Source organism: Balaenoptera borealis (genome assembly GCF_965194805.1).
Source record: "Balaenoptera borealis genome assembly, chromosome: 12".
Taxonomy (NCBI): Eukaryota; Metazoa; Chordata; class Mammalia; order Artiodactyla; family Balaenopteridae; genus Balaenoptera; species Balaenoptera borealis.
The window spans coordinates 76330316-76349650 of NC_138869.1; the positions used below are offsets into that span (position 1 = coordinate 76330316).

Here is a 19335-nt window from a genome sequence, read left to right on the forward strand (position 1 = left end):
AATTAACAAATAGTTGCTGAGCACCTGTTATAAATTGCTGTGAATATGTGGGTGATGGTGAGATGGTTCAGTAATAATAATAAAGCATGACCTTTGCTCTTCCCAGTGATGGAACTGGATCTGTTCCCAGGTCCCTATATGTTTTTTCTAAGTATTAAATTCCTTGGCAGGCAGGCAGGAATGATGTCACAGTCATCTTTAGCTACTCAACTGCCCCGTGTATAATACAGCATGGAATAGTGCCTGGTATGTGAGTAATGAATGAGACTAAAACAGTAGGAAAAAGTCTTCAGATTGGACACCTGAGCCCCTGGAAGCAGAATTTAAATTTCCAACACTGGCTAAATGCAGTGTTCGTAAAGGAAGAGCTATTTTCTTTGGCACATGACTAACATTGCCCAAATTAAAAGTATAAAACCCCAAAAGAACGTAGAAGGTCAAGGTCTTGAACAGGTATGCCCTACTTAAATTCTGTATGAAATCTAGAATTTCAGATTTCTCCTGAACTTTGCTGTTGACCATTAAAAAGTAAACACACTTTGTAGAATTTGGAAATCCAGATTAGCAATGCCTATAAACCAGGGTGGACTGGATTTTGTTGGCGCTTCCCTGTGAGATAACCCATGTGTAATACTGAGCTCCCCCAAACTGCATTGTGAGTAGTACGGGTTAGAGGCCATCAACCCTTCAAGTGGCTCATCCACAGCTTGAGAAGCAGAAATATTCATCTTGGCCTCCAGGGTAGGGGTGGGGGCATTTATATGAGCATTAAATCTGATCAACCTGGGCTTCCCTGGTCGCACAGTGGTTAAGAATCCGCCTGCCAATGCAGGGGACACGGGTTCAAGCCCTGGTCTGGGAAGATCCCACATGTCGCGGAGCAACTAAGCCCGTGCGCCACAACTACTGAGCCTGCGCTCTAGAGCCCGTGTGCCACAACTACTGAAGCCCGCGTGCCACAACTACTGAAGCCCACACACCTAGTGCCTGTGCTCTGCAACAAGAGAAGCCGCCGCAATGAGAAGCCAGTGCACCGCAACGAAGAGTAGCCCCCTCCTCGCCGCAACTAGAGAAAGCCCGCGCGCAGCAATGAAGACCCAACGCAGCCAAAAATAAATAAATAAAATAAATAAATTTATATATATTAAAAAAACCGAATCAGCAGCCCTCTAAACCTGTCTCCAGAAACAAACTAACAGTAAATTAGCATTGAGAAGTCATTTCAGCAGCTAGAAAGAAGGAATGTTTAAGCCAAATGAAACTCAAAAAGATAACATTTTATTTTCAGAGCAGCTGATGCAATATTGAATCAGGTTTTCACAAATAAATATGACAGTGTCTACTTGGTTACATCTCTGTTTGATGAATGCCTATCTGTAAGAACTGTAATAAATTTCTGAGGAGGCTAATGACCAGAACCTTTTAAGTAAAATTCTCCTGGCTTGCTTTCTGAAAAAAAAGTATTGTGGCAATTAAAATAAAATGCTCATCGCTCAGGGGGAAAACCAACCTAGAATGCCCCAGTTGTTTTTGTTTTTAAGGAATGCACCTTTTGAGGACAAGTCTATAAAACATCTTTATTTATTTGTTACATATGATGTTTAAATATAACTTTGCTTTCAAGCTTCAAACTTTTTTTTTAAACCCCTGGGAAAATAAGACTTTTGGTTCGCCTTAACAAAAACTGACCTAGGAAGAAACACTTTTAGCAAAATGTATTATAAAATTCACTAGAAAATACTGTCCTCTTTTTGCCAAAATGTTACATAAAATCCTTATTAAAAATACACACGTTACAAAAGAAGAAAGTATGAATATGCTATACATAGTGCTTTTGATATGGACCAAGGGACCTGCATTCTGGGGAAAACACAGTGAAGCACATTAGATATTATGATGTCAACTTAAAATAGTGCAAACCAGAATAAATTACATCCTAAAATGGGAAGGCATGCAAGTCATTTCCTACGAATAGAACACAATGAAGCCAGAACAGGAAGCAATCACAACCACTATTTAAAAATGTTTTCCTTTTTATTACATTAATTTTTTTCAAAAATACTTTTCTTTACAATAGAACTCCTAGAAAATATTTACAACCTTCCTCTAATAAAATAGAACAGCAGTTAAATATATTTGAAAATAAGATGGGTTTTTCCATAAAATATATCTTTTAACTTTTTATATACAAGCTTTCTCAAAGAGGTCTAAATTCACTAATGAAAAACTATCTGATAGTAAACAGTAACTGTGTTGAGGACAAACCATTGGGAAGAAAAGTTCTTTAGGGTGGGGAGGAGGGGGGGAGGAGCCAAAACACAACACATACATGCAGGCAGAATCATTTCAGGAAAAAAATAAGTGCAGTATTTTACTATGAAGTCAATTCTTTAAGTTGATATTGTGAAGAAAAATACTAATTCAGGAAAGTGAACTGTCTCATCAAGGAGGAGTTCTTTGGTTATTTCAAGTCAAAAATGCAAATGCTATACTGCATGGAAAATCAAAATTAAATTGTGCATTATATTTTTGCCTTGGCAACTCAGTTTATTTTAATGTTTTAAACTGGAACAGCCGGGCAAGTCTCCAAACAGAACGAGTACATTTGCTTTATAAACATTTTTCCGGGTGTTTGCTCCTTTGCTAGATAAGCTTTCATAGACCCAATAGCAGAACCATTCCAGAATCCTTCTCAGACACCCACAAGTGGAGGGAAGTAGTCACTGGGACAGATGGGATCAGCCGATACTACAGTTGGAATGGTTCTGGAATAGTTCTGCCACAAGGCTGATGCCCTCCCCAGGCAGTTCTGAACTCAGAACATTGAATAATTTGTCAGAAATGGCAGCAAATGAAACACTTTTTTTTTTCCCTAAAAAAGGATAAAGGAAATCTTCAAGACCTCTTTTTCTGAAAACCAAATGGTGGCAATGAAAAGAACCTTTGTATTGATCTTCCGTCCATGGCTTTCCTGAGATTCAGAGGACACTGCCTGTGTGGGGCTGCTGTGGGTCTTCAGTGTGTGCTAGAAGCTTTTGCTGAGACAACTTAAAGATGCTCCAGTCCTATCCTCGTGCTTCCGCTGACATCCTCTTGTAACATCAAGCTATTACTGTGCCAGCAAAGTGCCCTGGCAGGATTGCCACACCTGCAGGAGCTGGGGCATCAGAAGCGTCAGCTCTGTGCTGGGGCCGCATCCCAGCCTGAAGGCGCACGCACTCATTTGCCCTGACGGAGCCCATGGAGGAGTCTGACTCAGCTCAAAAGCCTGAGCTCGATGCCATTTTTGAAGGATTACAGGTTTATTACCTTCAAGTACAAACAGCAACCCTGCCGGCAGGGACAGGAGGAGACAGAGCAGGGGTATGTAGCTTGGAGAGTTCTAGAAGGGCTTTGGTAAATGACTTTAATGAATACATTGTTTGAATGCAAACACTGTAGCTGAAGTGGTATCTGAAACCATTTTTGTTGGCCTTTAATGCTATTTCCCTTGTATTTGCCATCAGATTTGTTAGACAACCCTTTTCCTCAGAGTTAGCGTCAAGGTAAACTTCGGTCCAGCACAGGCGAATGACAGCAGAATCCTAGTGAATGAGGTTTCACAGTACTTCCAAGTGGCACAGAGTAATTTCAGAACTCCACTGACCTTTAACAGTGTGGCAAAAAAGAATCAGCTCTTCTGATCTAGTTTTTGGGCCTCTTGGCATTCCAGGGACTTTAATCTGTGCTCCTCCACCAACCTCCCTGAAAACAGCCCTGGCAACTTAATAGTTGGGGTTATTTTCCTCCAGACGGATTTCCAGTCGGCTCAGGCCAACTGGAAAAGAAGCATGTGAAATTTAGAAGATCTGAGTTCTTGGAAATCCAAGGGATCCTGCTAACCCACGAATTGGAGTCAACCGGTCTTCAGGGAACTGGGAAGAGGACGCACTTGCTCCATGAATCACCTTCGTAGTAAATCACGGCCAGGGAGGGAAAGCCTGAAATGACACAGCACTCGGTTTTCAGAAACAGGCCGAGTGACAGGCAGGGCAGGGAGAAAAATGACTTTCACGTTTGGTCAACTCTTCAAATGACGTGTGTGCTAGAAGAAAGCTGTGGAACACAGGGCTGCCTTTGCTCACTGGAAAGCTACTTCCTAGCATGGTCTCCTGGCAAAGACGCCAAGTTCACTGCGAACTGCGGAATGAGGTCAGCACAAAAATGACTTTTGGTGGGAAAGGATGGCCCAAGACCCCAGCACAAAGAAAGTAGCCTGCTTTACACACACACACACACACACACACACACAGACTCTCTCACTCACTCACTCACGCAAGCTTTGGGATAAAAGGCAACCAGGATGGTTGGCATCTGAAAGCAAAAGAACATGAACGTCAGGTTCATTCCCAACCAGGAATGAGTTCATTCCTGGGAATGTAGCCCAGATGAAACACATCTTAAAGTAGGATTGTGCCAATTATTTATTCCCCCCCAACCTCCCACAAAACAATTATTTTTAAATAAAAGGAAAAAAGCCCGATTTTTTTCTAAACCTGAAAAAAACGACCACTTTTTAAACAGGTAGTTTAAAATGGTTACAAAACAAGCAGGCAGTCCAGCTTTCCTGATGAATGAGGATGGAGACCGTGGGTTTTCGCTGTCTCCCAGCGACACACAGGGCTTTAGAGTTCCGTGTCACCCTGAAGCAAAACTGAATCTTGATCATCCAAGAGGAGACCGGTGTCCACGACCTCGGCCTCTTCCATGACGCCTCCTAACTGCTGGACGACGTCGTCGTCGAGGATGTCCACGTCCTTGATGGGTTTGATCAGACTCAGCTGGTCCAGGGGCAGCAGCCCCGGCGGCCCCACCGGCCCCGTAGTCCTCTCAATCGTGGCTGCCATTTCAGCCGCAAAAGCCGCCTTCTGGGCTTTCTGCCTCTGCTGTTCCTCCTGCTGCCTGTGAGTTTTCATGTGTGCATTTCGGCTTTTGATCTTGAAGAAGACTCTATAAAAATGAAGAAAAAGAAGCATGTGAAATTTAGAAGATCTGAGTTCTTGGAAATCCAAGGGATCCTATAGGGAAGAGCAGGTGCATGGTCTGCTGTCTGGTTTGGGGTGGCTCTGACAGAGTTCCCATCTCCTTAGCTCCCAAGACCTCCTCCCCTGGTGACCTGTTAACCTCTCTTCTCGCCAAGCGTTCCAAGGAAAGGGGATGCAGACAGGAACACGTTTACAGTGTGTTGGGCTTTCTCTCTGTGACAAGCTTCTCTCTGTGAAAGCTTTCCTGTCCATCTGTGGCCTGGGGCACAGGCATTTCTTTCCTCCTTATCTTCCCCGTTTCCTCTCCATCACTGACCAAGCCCTCTCGACCAACCTGAGAATCCCCGTATCATGCTGCCAAGCTCTGTCGGTTCCCACCGTAAAACAACCCGTCCTCTGCCTCTGGCCTCCTGTCCCTGTCGTTCCCGTCAAAATTCTAGAGGGTCTGCCCGCACACACGTACAGCTCCTCTTTCCTCCACACTCTCCAACTGCACTGTCGTCCCCTCCACTTCAGTCCAAGTGCTTGAGATCGCTAGTGGCTGTGTGGCCAAATCCAACAGCCCCTCTTCTGTCTTCATCGTACTGGACTTCTGAGCTGCACTGACCATTCCTCTTCGCCCAAGATCCCGTCTCGTTTTGGCCATCATATATCATAGTTCCCTCCTGTTTGCTTTAGAATGAAATAGTGGTTCTCAGCTAGGGGGGATTCTGCCTCCACAGGGAATATCTGGCAACGTCTGGAGACATTTTTGATGGTCACAGCTGGGTGGTGGTAGTGGTACTTCTGGCATCGAGTGGGTAGATGCCGGGGATGCTGCTGAACACCCTACAATACAGAGGGCAGGCCCTCTTCCCCAAATAAGGAATCATCAGACCCAAAATATCAGTGCCAAGGCTGAGAAATCCTGGGCTAAGGGGTCTGCCAACTATGGTCAGTGGGCCAAATCCTGCCCACTGCCTGCTTTTGTAAATAAAGTTTTACCAGAACGCAGACATGTTTAATTGTTTATGTATCGTCCATGGCTGCTTTTGCACTAACATGGCACAGCTGAGTAGCTGTGACAGAGACAGAATGACCTGCAAAGCCTAAAATATTTTTTTTTTTTTAAGTTGAGAATTATGTTTTTGTTGTTGTTGTTGTTGTTTTGGCTGTGTTGGGTCTTTGTTGCTGCACGTGGGCTTTCTCTAGTTGCGGCGAGCAGAGGCTACTCTTCGATGCAGTGCGCGGGCTTCTCATTGCAATGGCTTCTCTTGTTGTGGCTCGCGGGCTCTAGAGTGCAGGCTCAGTAATTGTGGCGCACGGGCTTAGTTGCTCTGCGGCATGTGGGATCTTCCTGGACCAGGGATCGAACCTGTGTCCCCTGCATTGGCAGGCAGATTCTTAACCACTGTGCCGCCAGGGAAACCCAGCCTAAAATATTTCTATCTGGACCTTTTTTTTTTTTTTTTTACTGATTTTTGGCCATGGTATTCTATTTATTTATTTATTTATTTATTTTTGGCTGTGTTGGGTCTTCGTTTCTGTGCGAGTGCTTTCTCCAGTTGCGGCAAGCGGGGGCCACTCCTCATCGCGGTGCACGGGCCTCTCACTGTCGCGGCCTCTCTTGCTGCGGAGCACAGGCTCCAGACGCGCAGGCTCAGTAGTTGTGGCTCACGGGCCCAGTTGCTCCGCGGCATGTGGGATCCTCCCAGACCAGGGCTCGAACCCGTGTCCCCTGCATTGGCAGGCGGACTCTCAACCACTGCGCCACCAGGGAAGCCCCTGGACCTTTTTCAGAGCAAGTTTGTCCAGATGTTAGACGGCCTGTTTTTAGAGAGGGAGGGTGGCATAAATATTTATTCCTGAGCTCATAAATGGAAAAAAAAACCTGATTTCTAAGACCCGTGTCTTAGAACAGAGTTGATGAATCACCACTGGACATACTGAAAACTGTCTAATGTAATGAACATAATTTCAGCAGCTAAAAAAAGGATTCTGCAAACATGTGCCTGATGTTATTCCTCATCTGGAAAACCATAGAAAATATTTCTGTTTTCCGTAAAAATCTTAACTGGAGTTATGGTAGAAAAAGGTCCCAAGCAACATAAAAACAAGACAAGAAAAACATTTAATGGAAGTCACCAAAAGACAACCAGAGCTTGAAATACTTATTTCTGGTTGTTAAAATGTCCTTTGTCGCCACCTAGTGGAATAAGGAGTTGTCGCCTGTTGGAGGGGAGTGAGTGAAGGGAAGATGCTGGTTCCTGAGAAGAAACTGGTGAGACGCCCCCTTCCCTGCCTCTCCCACCCCAGGGCAAGTAGGGGGGAGTCCGACTGAGGAGGTTTCACTATTTCAAGTAAGTAAACCCGATGATCAATCCAGGGGCTCACTTATTCCTTGCTGACATGAAGATGATATCATGTCCTGGCTCTGAAGGACATTAGAGCCCAGAGGAGGGGACCCACGCCTAAGTCTGTCTCCCCATCTCTGCAGGAAGAGAGTTGCTAGTTCCAACTCACTTTGGCAGGTGCCACTGACCTATGGCTAACAGTACCTACCTCATCGGGCTTAAGATTAAATTAATCAATACACGTAAACATCCTTTAAAACAGTGCCAGGCAAATACTGAGTAACTGATAAGTGACAGAATTATTAAGATGCCTGAAATACGCCTGAAATATTCCATGAGGATGAAGATTATAAACAGAGGTCCCAGTTGGCCTCATTCATACAACTAGGGATGTTCCCTTGGTAGTTTCAGCAGCTACCTCGTGGGCATCTCTCCAGGTAACACTGCACGTTTGAGACATTGGAGGTTACAGGAAGAGAAACTCGGCAAGGCTCCTAAAAGAAGTTACTTATGACAACCCTTCTCGCAGGCAGACTCACTGAGAAGTAAACTGGAATTCTATACTGGATGCTGTGGGAGGGAACTGTGTGCATCTCACCATCAGTGATAAATAAATAAGCAAACAAAGGAAACCACTAGGCTGGAACAGTGGTCAGAAGCCCAGGCTCTGTATTTGAACACATAGGGTTTCAAATCTCAGTTCTGCTCTTACTGGGGGAATGACCTGGGGCAAGTAAATTTACCTAATGTTCAGTCCTTATTCGTAAAAACAAGGATAAAACAGTATCTGCGCCACATGGAGTTTCTGTGTGGGGATTAAATGATCTCATGCACATGAAGTATGTAACAAAATTAGGTGCTTAGTAAACGTTATTTAATGCTGTTATTACCACCTACTGTCAATTCCCCCTTTTCATTGTTTTAAATTACACTTAAAACGGCCAAGATGACAGATAGACTTTACCTCATGAGTCAACTCTGATCAATTGGTTGTGCCAGCTTGAAGCATTAGGATTTAAAGGATTTGAAAGGATTTGAGTCTTATCTTAATGTGGTAGCAAAAAGTATAGCAATTGATTAGTGATGTCTGCCCTGGGTGCAGGAACGAGCAGTATTGGTAGGAAAGCCATCTCTGCCACAGAGAGTTCCTGGTTAGATGTTTTAGCGCCATTCTCAAATCACTCGGCAGGGATGCAAAGAGAGCAGTCAGTACTAGTGAATATGGTTTGGGTGTGAAGGGAAGAGGTGGGAATCAGAGTCCCATCCATCATTTCTGGAAAAGAGTGAAGTTATGTCACTAGAGATTTGCTCTCTGATGATGTCCATCCTTATTAGGCTTTAGGACATCAGAATGACCATATTCTGAGTCAGAGACAAGGTCCACCCACCATGAGGCACCATGTAGACCCCAAGGACGATATGAGGAAAAACTGGAGAGTCTGGGTTCTTTTTCTGCCTGGAGACACCTCAGACCACCTTGGCCCAGCCCCTACAGAGGCATTATTCATCACACACTTAGATTCAGTCCCTGGCCCATTTCTACCTACTTGCCACACTCCTTGCAGGGGAAGATGGTGGTGGGGTCTGTCTCGCCGCTGGTGGTGCTGTGAGAGGGTGAGCTCTTCACTGAGCAGTACCCGCTCTGGGCACTGCCAGGCTTCTGCTTTCCAGAGGGAACAGCACCCCGAGCTTTGGTCACCTGGTTGGTGCCACCGTGGATGCGGGCGTGGCCGTTCAGTGCCTGTCGGGAGCTGAACACCTGGGGAAGAAAGGGAGTGACATGACATCTACAGTCCTGAAAAGGAAATTAGGGTTATTAGTTACTCATTGGTAGAACATGTGATACTCGAAACAGTGGTTTTACATAAGCAAACTCTGGACAAATGCCACAGAAAGTAGAGATCAAATACCACAATCACAAGTGCTGTGCCAGTAAAAAAACCCATCACTGTTATAACCAAAGACTAGGGCTCAATCCAGTGCCTCCGTCTCACAGGGAGGCCATTGGGCCATTTCCCCTCTGAACACCTTATTGTTTCCATCTGTAAAATGAGAGGGTTTGGACCAGCTTTCAAACTTTTTAACAGCCAGAAGCTACCTTCCACCCCTTTTTTCTTTTCTTTCTTTTTTCCTTTCCTTTCCTTTCTTTACTTAAAAAAATCAGGTCTTATTCAAAAGTTCAAAGCAGAGGTACTCTGGCTGAAAGAGACAGCCCCCCAAAATTGAATCTATTTGCTCAGCTCTATCTCCCCGCTAGGAATCCCTCGAACCCCAAGAGACACAGCTTGGAAGACACTGACTAGCTGCTCTGATATATTCTATATGTTATTTCTAAGCCCCAATCAGTAGCCCAGTGTTGAAGCAACGTTTCAGACCCCGACATTGTACTGCAGGATGAAAAAAAGGGGAACGACCTGGTCTTCTGAAGGTTGGCATAATGCACGGTTTCCCAACCTCAGTATTACTGACATTTGGGACTGGATGATTCTTTGCTGTAGGGCTGTCCTGGGCATCACAGGATGTTCAGCAGCAACCCTGGCCTCTCTACCCACCAGATGCCAGGAGCACCTCCCTAGATGTGATAAAAATGTCTCTGGACGTTGCCAAATGTTCACGGGAACAAAACCATTCCCAGCAGAGATCCACTGCTGTAAAGGGATGTAATCCAGACCCCTGAATTCCAAGAGCCCTGACTTCCAGATTGCTAAATGCATCAGCTAATGGGAGTACCCATTGAACTGTCCAGCCACAGATGGTCACTCTGTGTTAAGTTCATGAGTTCTGTTTATAGTCTTGCAGGGAAGAAAAATCTTTCGCTGATTTAGCAACCAAAACCTCCATGTTTAGGCACTGAATAAAACCAACATGCTTTTTTCCCTGTTGTTTTTTAAAGTCACGAAAAAATATTCACCTTGCTGAGCATTTTTGATTGGGTAAAGTAAAAGATTTCCCGCTCAGGAAAGAATTTACTGTACACCCAAACTATGAATTGAGGAAGCATCCAATTTCTAAACAAATACACCAAGGATACTGTCATTTAAAGTCACATCTTATAGCTAGTGGGAAGCAGCCACATAACACAGGGAGATCAGCTCGGTGCTTTGTGACCACCTAGAGGGGTGGGATAGGGAGGGTAGGAGGGAGATGCAAGAGGGAGGAGATATGGGAACATATGTATATGTATAGCTGATTCACTTTGTTATAAAGCAGAAACTAACACACCATTGTAAAGCAATTATACTCCAATAAAGATGTGTAAAAAATAAATAAATAAAGTCACATCTTAATCATTCCCTAACGGAAGTGCTCTATACAACATGGCAATGATGGAGTGAAGCGTCCAGCTCATTAAACATCAAAGATAGAAACAAGCGAGCAATTTCTTATGTTCTCTTCAAAGCTAATGCAAAATGTATGTATCATTTAAAAAATTTTTTTCATTTTTTCTTAAATGTAAATCAAGTGAATTTCTGCTTTAGGATCTAAATATTTTAAAGACTGTTGCTTTCTTCATCTAAGTGACGGACTGAATAAGCAGCATTCAATGCACTCTGGAAAACAGTATTATCCTATATAACACACAAGCAAAGATAAGCACTAACTTGGGGAAAACAGGGCTTCATATGAAAGGAGCAACATTCTAATTTTTTGCATAATACCTCTAGAACTTGCCTACACAGGTGTGCCCAGCTTTAAGAAACTTGATTTGGGAAAAGCTCAGCAATTCAGACGAGTGGGGTACTGGGCGGACTGAGAGTCCAAAGTTAACAATTAAAAAAAATATATCCATTAAAATACACAGAGAGCCTTAGATCAGGCCAGTACAGATTCTGTAAGGCCATCCTTTAGTGCTAAGAATGATCAAATGGTGAACTGGTTTTATTTTAGCTAAATGATGCTTCTAATGTACTTGAAAAGTACTAGGTTAGGTAATTACACAGACACCTTTTTAGCCTGTTTACATGAATAATTTGCTTAGTAAATCTTGTTTGCTTCCCCCAAAGAGTACAAAGATAAACTTTAGCTAAATCTTTGTAACTATGCCATAAAAGGACACTCCTTCTCTGTGGGCTCTCCCACTGCATTTAAATGCATGTCTCCAGGACATGACCTGTGTGACACAGCCCAGGAGGAGTGGGGAGGCACCAAGTAACGAGGAGTGTAAGTTCTGGAGGCCAAGGTCCATTGCAGAGCCTGAATCACATGCTCCCTGAGGGCAGGGACGGACCTGTGTCCTCCAAGCACGTGGCACAGTGCTTAACAGAGAACACACACTCCAGAAATATCTACGGGCTGAATGAATAAGTAAATGGAGAAGGAAAGAAAAGCAGGGCCACATGGACTTCCCTCTGCCAAACGTTCACTGCTGAAAGTACACCTTTTGCAAAGTGCATCATCTCTTAAAGCCGGGCACAGCTGTATGTACGGCTCTCAAGAGTCCCAGATCCCTGGAGGGCGCAGAGACACTTACAGCTCCACAGTTGGGCATTTCACAGATGAAGGAGCCTGAGGGCTGGCCCAGGGCCTGCAGGGGCGGCCCCTCTGCGGAAGCCAGGACCGGGCCTGGTGGTGGCTCTGGAGACTTGGGCAATTCACTCTCCTCTTCTCTTGTGGATTTCCTGTCTTCTTCTGGGTCCTCCTCCTCCTCCTGTACCTCTTCATCTTCTTCACTCGTCTGGTGTTAAGGCAATAAAAGCAAAAGGGGGAAAATCCCCAAATGGCATTTTTAGTGATGAACAGAACCCAGGGGCTAGGAGAGGAGAGAGGGGCTGGACGCTGGGGCTGCATCGGCTTCTTTGTGCATAAGGAAGGGCTGGCAGAGGCCTCTGGGGAGGGATACGGTTTCTACAAGGTTGGTCACTGGACACTTGGAATTCTGAGGGCAAGGAAGTCCCCCACTTTGGGTCCCCTCATCACTTACAAAAATATATCCTAAGGCAGAGAGGAGAGATTTCTGTATGTAGAGTTTCTCCCCCTTGTTTGAGACCCGCAGACCTTGACACTGACTAAAACTCAGGCAGGATACCCCACTTGCAGCAGCTCTGCCTCCCCAGAGCAGTGAGGAGGGTTTTCAAGCAGTAATGACACTGTGGAGCCCCTCTGGACAGAGACTAAAGACCTATCAGGCTTTGTTTTTAAAGGTCTTCTAACACACTTCCTTGCAAGATGCCCGAGATATTGATTTGACCTGTGGAAGGCACATGACCCATGGCATTCTGATGCACTTCTTCTCTGTTCTTGTCAGAAAATAGGATCAGAGACTGAACCACAGTGGCTCTGAAAAGGAGCAGAAACGGAAGGGGATATTCCCATTTATCATGTGCTTTTTTTTTTTTTTTTTTTTGGTCTCTGATCACGGGCACTCTACGAAAAAAAATAAGAAAAATATTTCTATGAATAATTATCCTCTTTGTGACTGTGTCCCCTCCCTCTGCTTCAGAACAGCAACGAGGTGGAGAATTAAGCAGAAGGTCCTGACCTTCCTCAAGGTTAACAAGACAGTAAATGGAATAGCCTGGAGGAGGTACCTGGGCTGGGTGGGGATGGGGGCCAGGGATCTAGGAGGCCCTTTTACTGAACTAACTACCTTACTCTGCAATCTCAGTCCTCACGGGGGTAGGGTGGGGGGAGGGTGTGTGTGTAAGGGATGCTTGCTCCTCCGGGCCTAGAAGGACTGAGGACCAGGGATGGGAATTCTGTGTTACATCAACCTCATTTTAGCTTCTATTTTACAGCACTTTACGGTGTACAAAGTGCGTTTGCTATGTCACTGAATAGGCTGTAAAAAGTCCTGCTATTTTACAAATGAAGAAACAAAAGGGATGTCCGGCTGCCTTCCACCCTGATGGGTCATTTGTCTCTGCTGGGCTCTCTGCACACCCACTGCTTAAAGCATGTGGGCTGGGGGACTTCCCTGGTGGCGCAGTGGTTAAGAGTCTGCCTGCCCATGCAGGGGACACGGGTTTGATCCCTGGTCCGGGAAGATCCCACATGCTGCGGAGTGGCAAAGCCCGTGTGCCACAACTATTGAGCCTGCGCTCTAGAGTCCACGAGCCACAACTAGAGCCCGTGTGCCACAACTACTGAAACCCGCGCGCCTAGAGCCCGTGCTCTGCAACGAGAGAAGCCACCGTGATGAGGGGCCCACGCACCACGGCGATGGGTGGCCCCCGCTCGCCGCAACTAGACAAAGCCCACGCACAGCAACGAAGACCCAACGCAGCCAAAAAAAAAAAAAAAAAAATGCACATGGGCTGCAGTTTGGTTTATCCCAGACAGCGATGTAACTCTGGGTAAGCCTACAATTCTTAGAACCTGGAAGCCAGAATTTCCAAGAAGAATAAAGATTTCTGAGAGTAGCAGTTCCTCGGATCCAGAAACCACCAGCTTTCTCTCTCCAGTTTGGATTGGGGGTGGGAGAGAAAGATAATCCCAGTAAATACGAGCATTTAGCACACTCTTCACTGTTTCAGTATTATCCTTATTTAAAATGGTATATATGCATATTTGAGACCATGTATTAATAGGGTATACTTAAGAAATGGTCCCAGTTTCCAGTGGGTAAATCAGAATTAATCAGTAATGATTACATTTGCTGAAAGACTTCAATGAATACAGATGTAGGCTTAATACATTTTACAGAGTGATTTATGATGTAAGCTTACAGATCTCTTACTAGTATAGAATATACAGGTTGATATCACTTAAATGGCCTTATTCTCATATGAATCAACTCCAATCTCAGAGAATTTCAGGTAAAATCATGTTACGTCTAACTCCACGGGTTCGCTCCATTCCTTTACAGAACTGGAACTCTGTGGTCTCAGGTATCAGGTTATTAAGCAGACGGAGGTCTACAGCTCACCATTTAAAATAAATTACATGGTAACTTTCAATGACAATGGCACTTATTTCACAGCAGTCGTTACACAATTTTCAAGTTGTTATACAAATTTATACAATTTTCTCACCATGCTATTGTTTGAAAGCTCTTAAAAGTTCCATAGAGCCATTAAATTACAGATTAAATTATACTGTCCTGTGATTATATATGTCTCATGAACGTAGACAGGTTTACTTCAAATGGCAATCTACGCATGTTCACAAAATGATTTATCATCAAGCGAAAGCGCTCACCAATGTGACTAGAGATGCAAAGACAGAGGACAAAACCCTAACATGTAGCACTCTGTATCAACAAGTTGGCCATTTCATGATGTATCGTGAAAGGAAACATTTGGTATTATTCAAAAATTGGCAGAAAAGTGGGCAAGTACAGAGAAGGAAGATGGTTATGTATTATACAAAGTGCTCAAAACCCTGAGTCCAAATAAGAGTTTCTTGAGGAGATTTTTATTTCTCAGGCCTGAAAATGGCGTTTGTATTATGAGAAATTTATAAGTTAAAACACAAATGCTCAACAACCCAAATGTCTTCAACGACACAAATTTGAGTGTTACAGTCACTGATGAATGATGATGGTGATGACAACATACTGAAGGCCTGTTGTGAATCAGGGACTACACACACACACACACACACACACACACACACACAGCTAGTTCTCACAAAAACCCTGCACAATGTTTTTTTTCATTTAAAAAAAAAAATATTTATTTATTTAGGCCACACCATGCAGCTTGCTGGATCTTAGTTCCCTGACCAGGGATTGAACCTGGGCCCTCAGCACCTCGGCAGTGAAAGCACAGAGTCCTAACCACTGGACCGCCAGGGAATTCCCTACAAATTTCTATTTTTTAAACAAATGAGAAATTGGCCAGAGAACTAATTTTCCCCAGAGCACACAGCTGGTAAAGAAGTTGAATTGAGATTTAAAACCTGTACCGTCTGATTCTAAAGCCTCAGCCTTCGCTCCCTGCCTGCCTGCACATGTCCATAGATGCACATCTGTCCATCTGGACATGGCTTAGGTTTTCAGCTCAAACACAGAGCTAAACCTCTCAAAACCATTGAGAACCAGCCCCCTTTCCGTGTCAGAGGGAAGGAGGCTGTTTCCCAGGCCCCTTGTCAGTGGATCGCACTGCAGGCAACTCAGGTCTGGGACCATGGAGGAGCTGTGCCCTCGGAGCCCTGACCGCTGTCTTCCAAAGTCAGTTAACTGCCTCAGCTGGTTTCTTCAACTGTGCTGAATTTTGCTCACAGCCAGACCCACAGATTCGCCCTGAGTGGAAGCAGGAGCCTGGGCAGGGAACAGGAAGCTGAGGCCAGCATTTCCCTCTCGCCGCCTCAGCAGAGCCCACCTTGGCCTCCTCTTCAGCCTGCAAGGGTGGAAGGGCCTGTGACAGTCTCAGGCCAGAAGTCAAGTCACCTGCTGGATGAGCTTGTGCTATGCTGACCTCCTGGCCCCTAAAGAGCAGTCTCTCCTCACCCTCCTTCCTCTCCCCTCTCCCTTGAAAAGTCCCTGAGCTACCTGACTGTGCTCCATCTGGGGGGGAATATACTCCCTTTAATAAAATATTGAGGAGAGCTACCCAGGTGTCCCAGGCAGGCCCAGAGGACAGAGAGCAGGACCCCCTCCTAGGACTGTGCCTCCTGCACCTTCCCCGTCCTTGCATGGTCCCAGTTTTTCATCTCCACTTGGCAAACTATCCTCAGAAGGTTGACTGTGTCTTCACAGTGCCCCAAGGGAGCTGTGAGCTACCACGCTGGCCTTGAATCAAGATTTTCTTGTTTTTTGGGGGGCCTGAGTCATCTCTGCACATTAAGTTCACAGGTCACAAGGTGTGGTTGCACCTGACCCAGCCTAATACCGGCTCCTGGCAAATAAGTCCAAGGAGGTGTGGTGCCTGGGGTGACGTCTTAACCTTTCCTCCTCAGTCTGAGGCTACACGCTGGCTCGGGCCTTTCCACCCACCTGCAAAGCGCTGCTGGCCCAAGATGGCGCCTGTGCCTAACGTGGTCACACCTTCCGTAGCAGCCCTCCTCTGCTCAGAATCTCCTGGTTCACACCCTGTCCTCCCAGGGAGTTCATAGAGGGATTGTTGCCATGACCCAGAGCGACTCCTACCTGGGAAAAACGTTCACTCATTCATTCAACAAACGTTTACTGAGTGCTGATATCGTGTCAGGCACTGTCCTAGGCACTTGGTAACACCCAAGTTGAAGAGACATCAACTTGCTTTGGGAAACCATATCCTCTGATTTTGCTCTCTTCCGAAACATGACTCTGACAGAGCCCAGAACATTCCAGAATTGGAAGGGACTTCCCAAATCATCTAAACCATCGGCCCCCTTTTACTGGTCAGTAAGCTTAGGGGCCAGGTCCTAGGTCTCCCAGGCCAGGATTCTTTGAGCTTCCTCATTTACTGTCTATTCTGCTCATTCAGAAAGCAATGCTCTGTGTGACCTTGGGCAAGCCCCGTCCACTCGCTGGGCCTCAACCTTCTGCCTGAGGACTGGTGGAGCTGGATGAGAGAGAGTCCCCAAAGGCCGTATCTAAGACTTTCTGGACCTCATCTCATGCTACTTTTAAAGACTCTTGGGGTTCACGGTAAACTTTCTCCTTGTGTATGCCACATCTTCCCACCTATAATATATGCTACTGGGGCAGGGGGCAGAGGCCGGTTAACAGCCCCGGGTCACCCATGGCACTACAGACATAGTGGGAACTCAATTGCTTTTAGTTGATTGAACCAGAAGAGGCCACATTGCTTTTTTTTTTTTTTTTTAAATAGTGAATATGTACTGCTGGCCTTCTTGTATAAGGGCAATCTGCTTTTTTTTTTGGGGGGGGTTTAAAATTTATTTATTTATTTATTTATTTATGGCTGTGTTGGGTCTTCGCTTCTGTGCGAGGGCTTTCTCTAGTTGCAGCAAGTGGGGGCCACTCTTCATCGCGGTGCGTGGGCCTCTCATTATCGCGGCCTCTCTTGTTGCGGAGCACAGGCTCCAGACGCGCAGGCTCAGTAATTGTGGCTCATGGGCCTAGTTGCTCCGCGGCATGTGGGATCCTCCCAGACCAGGGCTCGAACCTGTGGCCCCTGCATTGGCACGCAGATTCTCAACCACTGCGCCACCAGGGAAGCCCCCACGTTGCTTTTTTAAACGTTAGCCACAGGTGAGAAAAAGGCTATTCAGATATACGACATCACTACTTAAGGCAGTCAAACAAAACTCCTGATCATAGGAAACCCTGAATATAGAATACTGCCATCTCTAATCAAAAGAATGGCAATACCATTCTATTCTACAGATGTCTATTTTTTTTCTGATATTTGGGTCCAAATATAAATTTATATATGTGTATATATTTCTTAGCTAGGATCAATTCTTAGTTAGGAACTTAGGCTTTGAAGCATTAATGAGTCCAAGTGTCTTTACAGTTCTCTAAGAGGATTTGCATGTGCTTGCTCTTAAGTGTTACACCAGGGAATCAGGCTCAGACAACACACTCACCAGGCTTTTGACCATGGCTAAGTTACCTAGGCTCTGTGCCTCAGTTTCCTACCTCACAGAATTGGTATGAGGAGTAAAAAAGCCAATATGTGTAAAGTGCCTCCTAGTACAGTGCCTGGAATGTATGAAGCACTATGTAAATGTCTGTGAAAGAGATTAACCCACATATGTGCTAGTAACACTTACATGGGGGACACAGTTGGGAATGAAAGTATAATTACAAATATTCACGATATTTATGAATTCCAAACACATTCCCTGGTGGTTGCAGACGAGAGTTTAGTAATCTGTTGTAAGACGTAATTTTTACACACACATACGTGTTTTCCACAACATGTGAGAAGATTTCCCTTTGGCTGCGGATGCAGAGAAGAGAGTTAACCGCAAGGACAAAAGTGGTAGTAATTTCCAAAGCCACACATAAGGGGTTCAGAGAAGATTTCGATCTAGTGATGTCTTTTTTTAAAACTTCTTTCTTTCTTTCTTTTTTTTTCTTTTAAATTAATTAACATTTATTTTTGGCTGCTTTGGGTCTTCGTTGCTGTGCGGGCTTTCTCTAGTTGCGGCGAGCGGGGGCTACTCTTCGTTGCAGTGTGGGGGCTTCTCACTGCAGTGGCTTCTCTTGTTGCGGAGCACAGGCTCTAGGCGTGCGGGCTTCAGTAGTTGTGGCACGTGGGCTCAGTAGTTGTGGCTCGGGGGCTCTAGAGCGCAGGCTCAGTAGTTGTGGTGCATGGGCGTAGTTGCTCCGCAGCATATGGGATCTTCCCGGACCAGGGCTCAAACCTGTGTCCCCTGCACTGGCGGGCAGGTTCTTAACCACTGTGCCACCAGGGAGGTCCCTAGTGATGTCTTTAGTAGGTTCGTCGTCTTAATATGCAGACAACTTTGGATTGTCTGCTAATGAAGGAAATCAGTATCAAGGATAAATGGTGATGTGAGGATGAGAATAATCTACACACTGCTAACCAGTTTCCCAATAACTGAGAGTTCCTGGTGCCATCTAGAGGTCAAAGTTGCTCCTTGGGCATGCTTCACAGAAGCTGTGTAAAATCCGAGTGCGCTTAAGTCTTTCTAAGGCATGTTAGTTCTCTGGTCAGGAGCATCTGTGACTGTGGAAGCATCAGGAAGTGCTATCCCAGAATGTCGGGGTGCCTCTTATAAATCACCCACATCAAGGCTGGAACCACCACGGTTTAACTCCCCTGGTGCCTACCTGCCCTGGAACGCAAGCCAGCCCTCACCTCCGTAACTGATCACTGGGCTGCGGGTCAAACCCAAAACTGCCTTCCCTCTGCCTAGTTATCCCAGGAAATCAAGGCCTGAATCTCACCTGGGAACTGGCCTGTCACCCACCAGTGCCAGCCACTTAGGGACCTGGGCGTGGGGCAGGAGCAGGGCCTGAATAAGCAGCACCTGGGCAGCTTCACTCACCACACAATCGTCGATGATTTCCGAGAGCCGTGTCCGGTGTTTCCTCCCCAACCTCATGATTTTTTTCCACGTGTAGTAGTACTCCACACACTGAGCCACCGTCTTGGACTTCACCTGCCGGGAAAGCCACC

General features: G+C 45.5%; 1 protein-coding gene across 16 annotated transcripts in view; it reads right to left on the reverse strand.

The window, feature by feature from the left end:
* Positions 1-4445: 4445 nt before the first annotated feature.
* The window catches only part of TRERF1 (transcriptional regulating factor 1), a 197977-nt gene continuing 183087 nt past the window's right edge, over positions 4446-19335 (reverse strand). For 12 of the 16 annotated variants that reach the window (XM_082345955.1, XM_082345950.1, XM_082345956.1 and 9 more), the window contains 4 exons: positions 19205-19318; positions 11829-12032; positions 8905-9152; positions 4446-4989 (listed from right to left, as the gene is read on the reverse strand). In XM_082345955.1, coding sequence (XP_082202081.1) covers positions 4665-4989; positions 8905-9152; positions 11829-12032; positions 19205-19318 — 891 coding nt within the window. In that variant the 3' untranslated portion in view covers positions 4446-4664. Of the gene's footprint in view, positions 4990-8904; positions 9153-11828; positions 12033-17117; positions 18671-19204; positions 19319-19335 lie in introns of those variants that run through there. The other 4 variants (XM_082345945.1, XM_082345943.1, XM_082345946.1 and 1 more) reach the window with 3 other exon arrangements.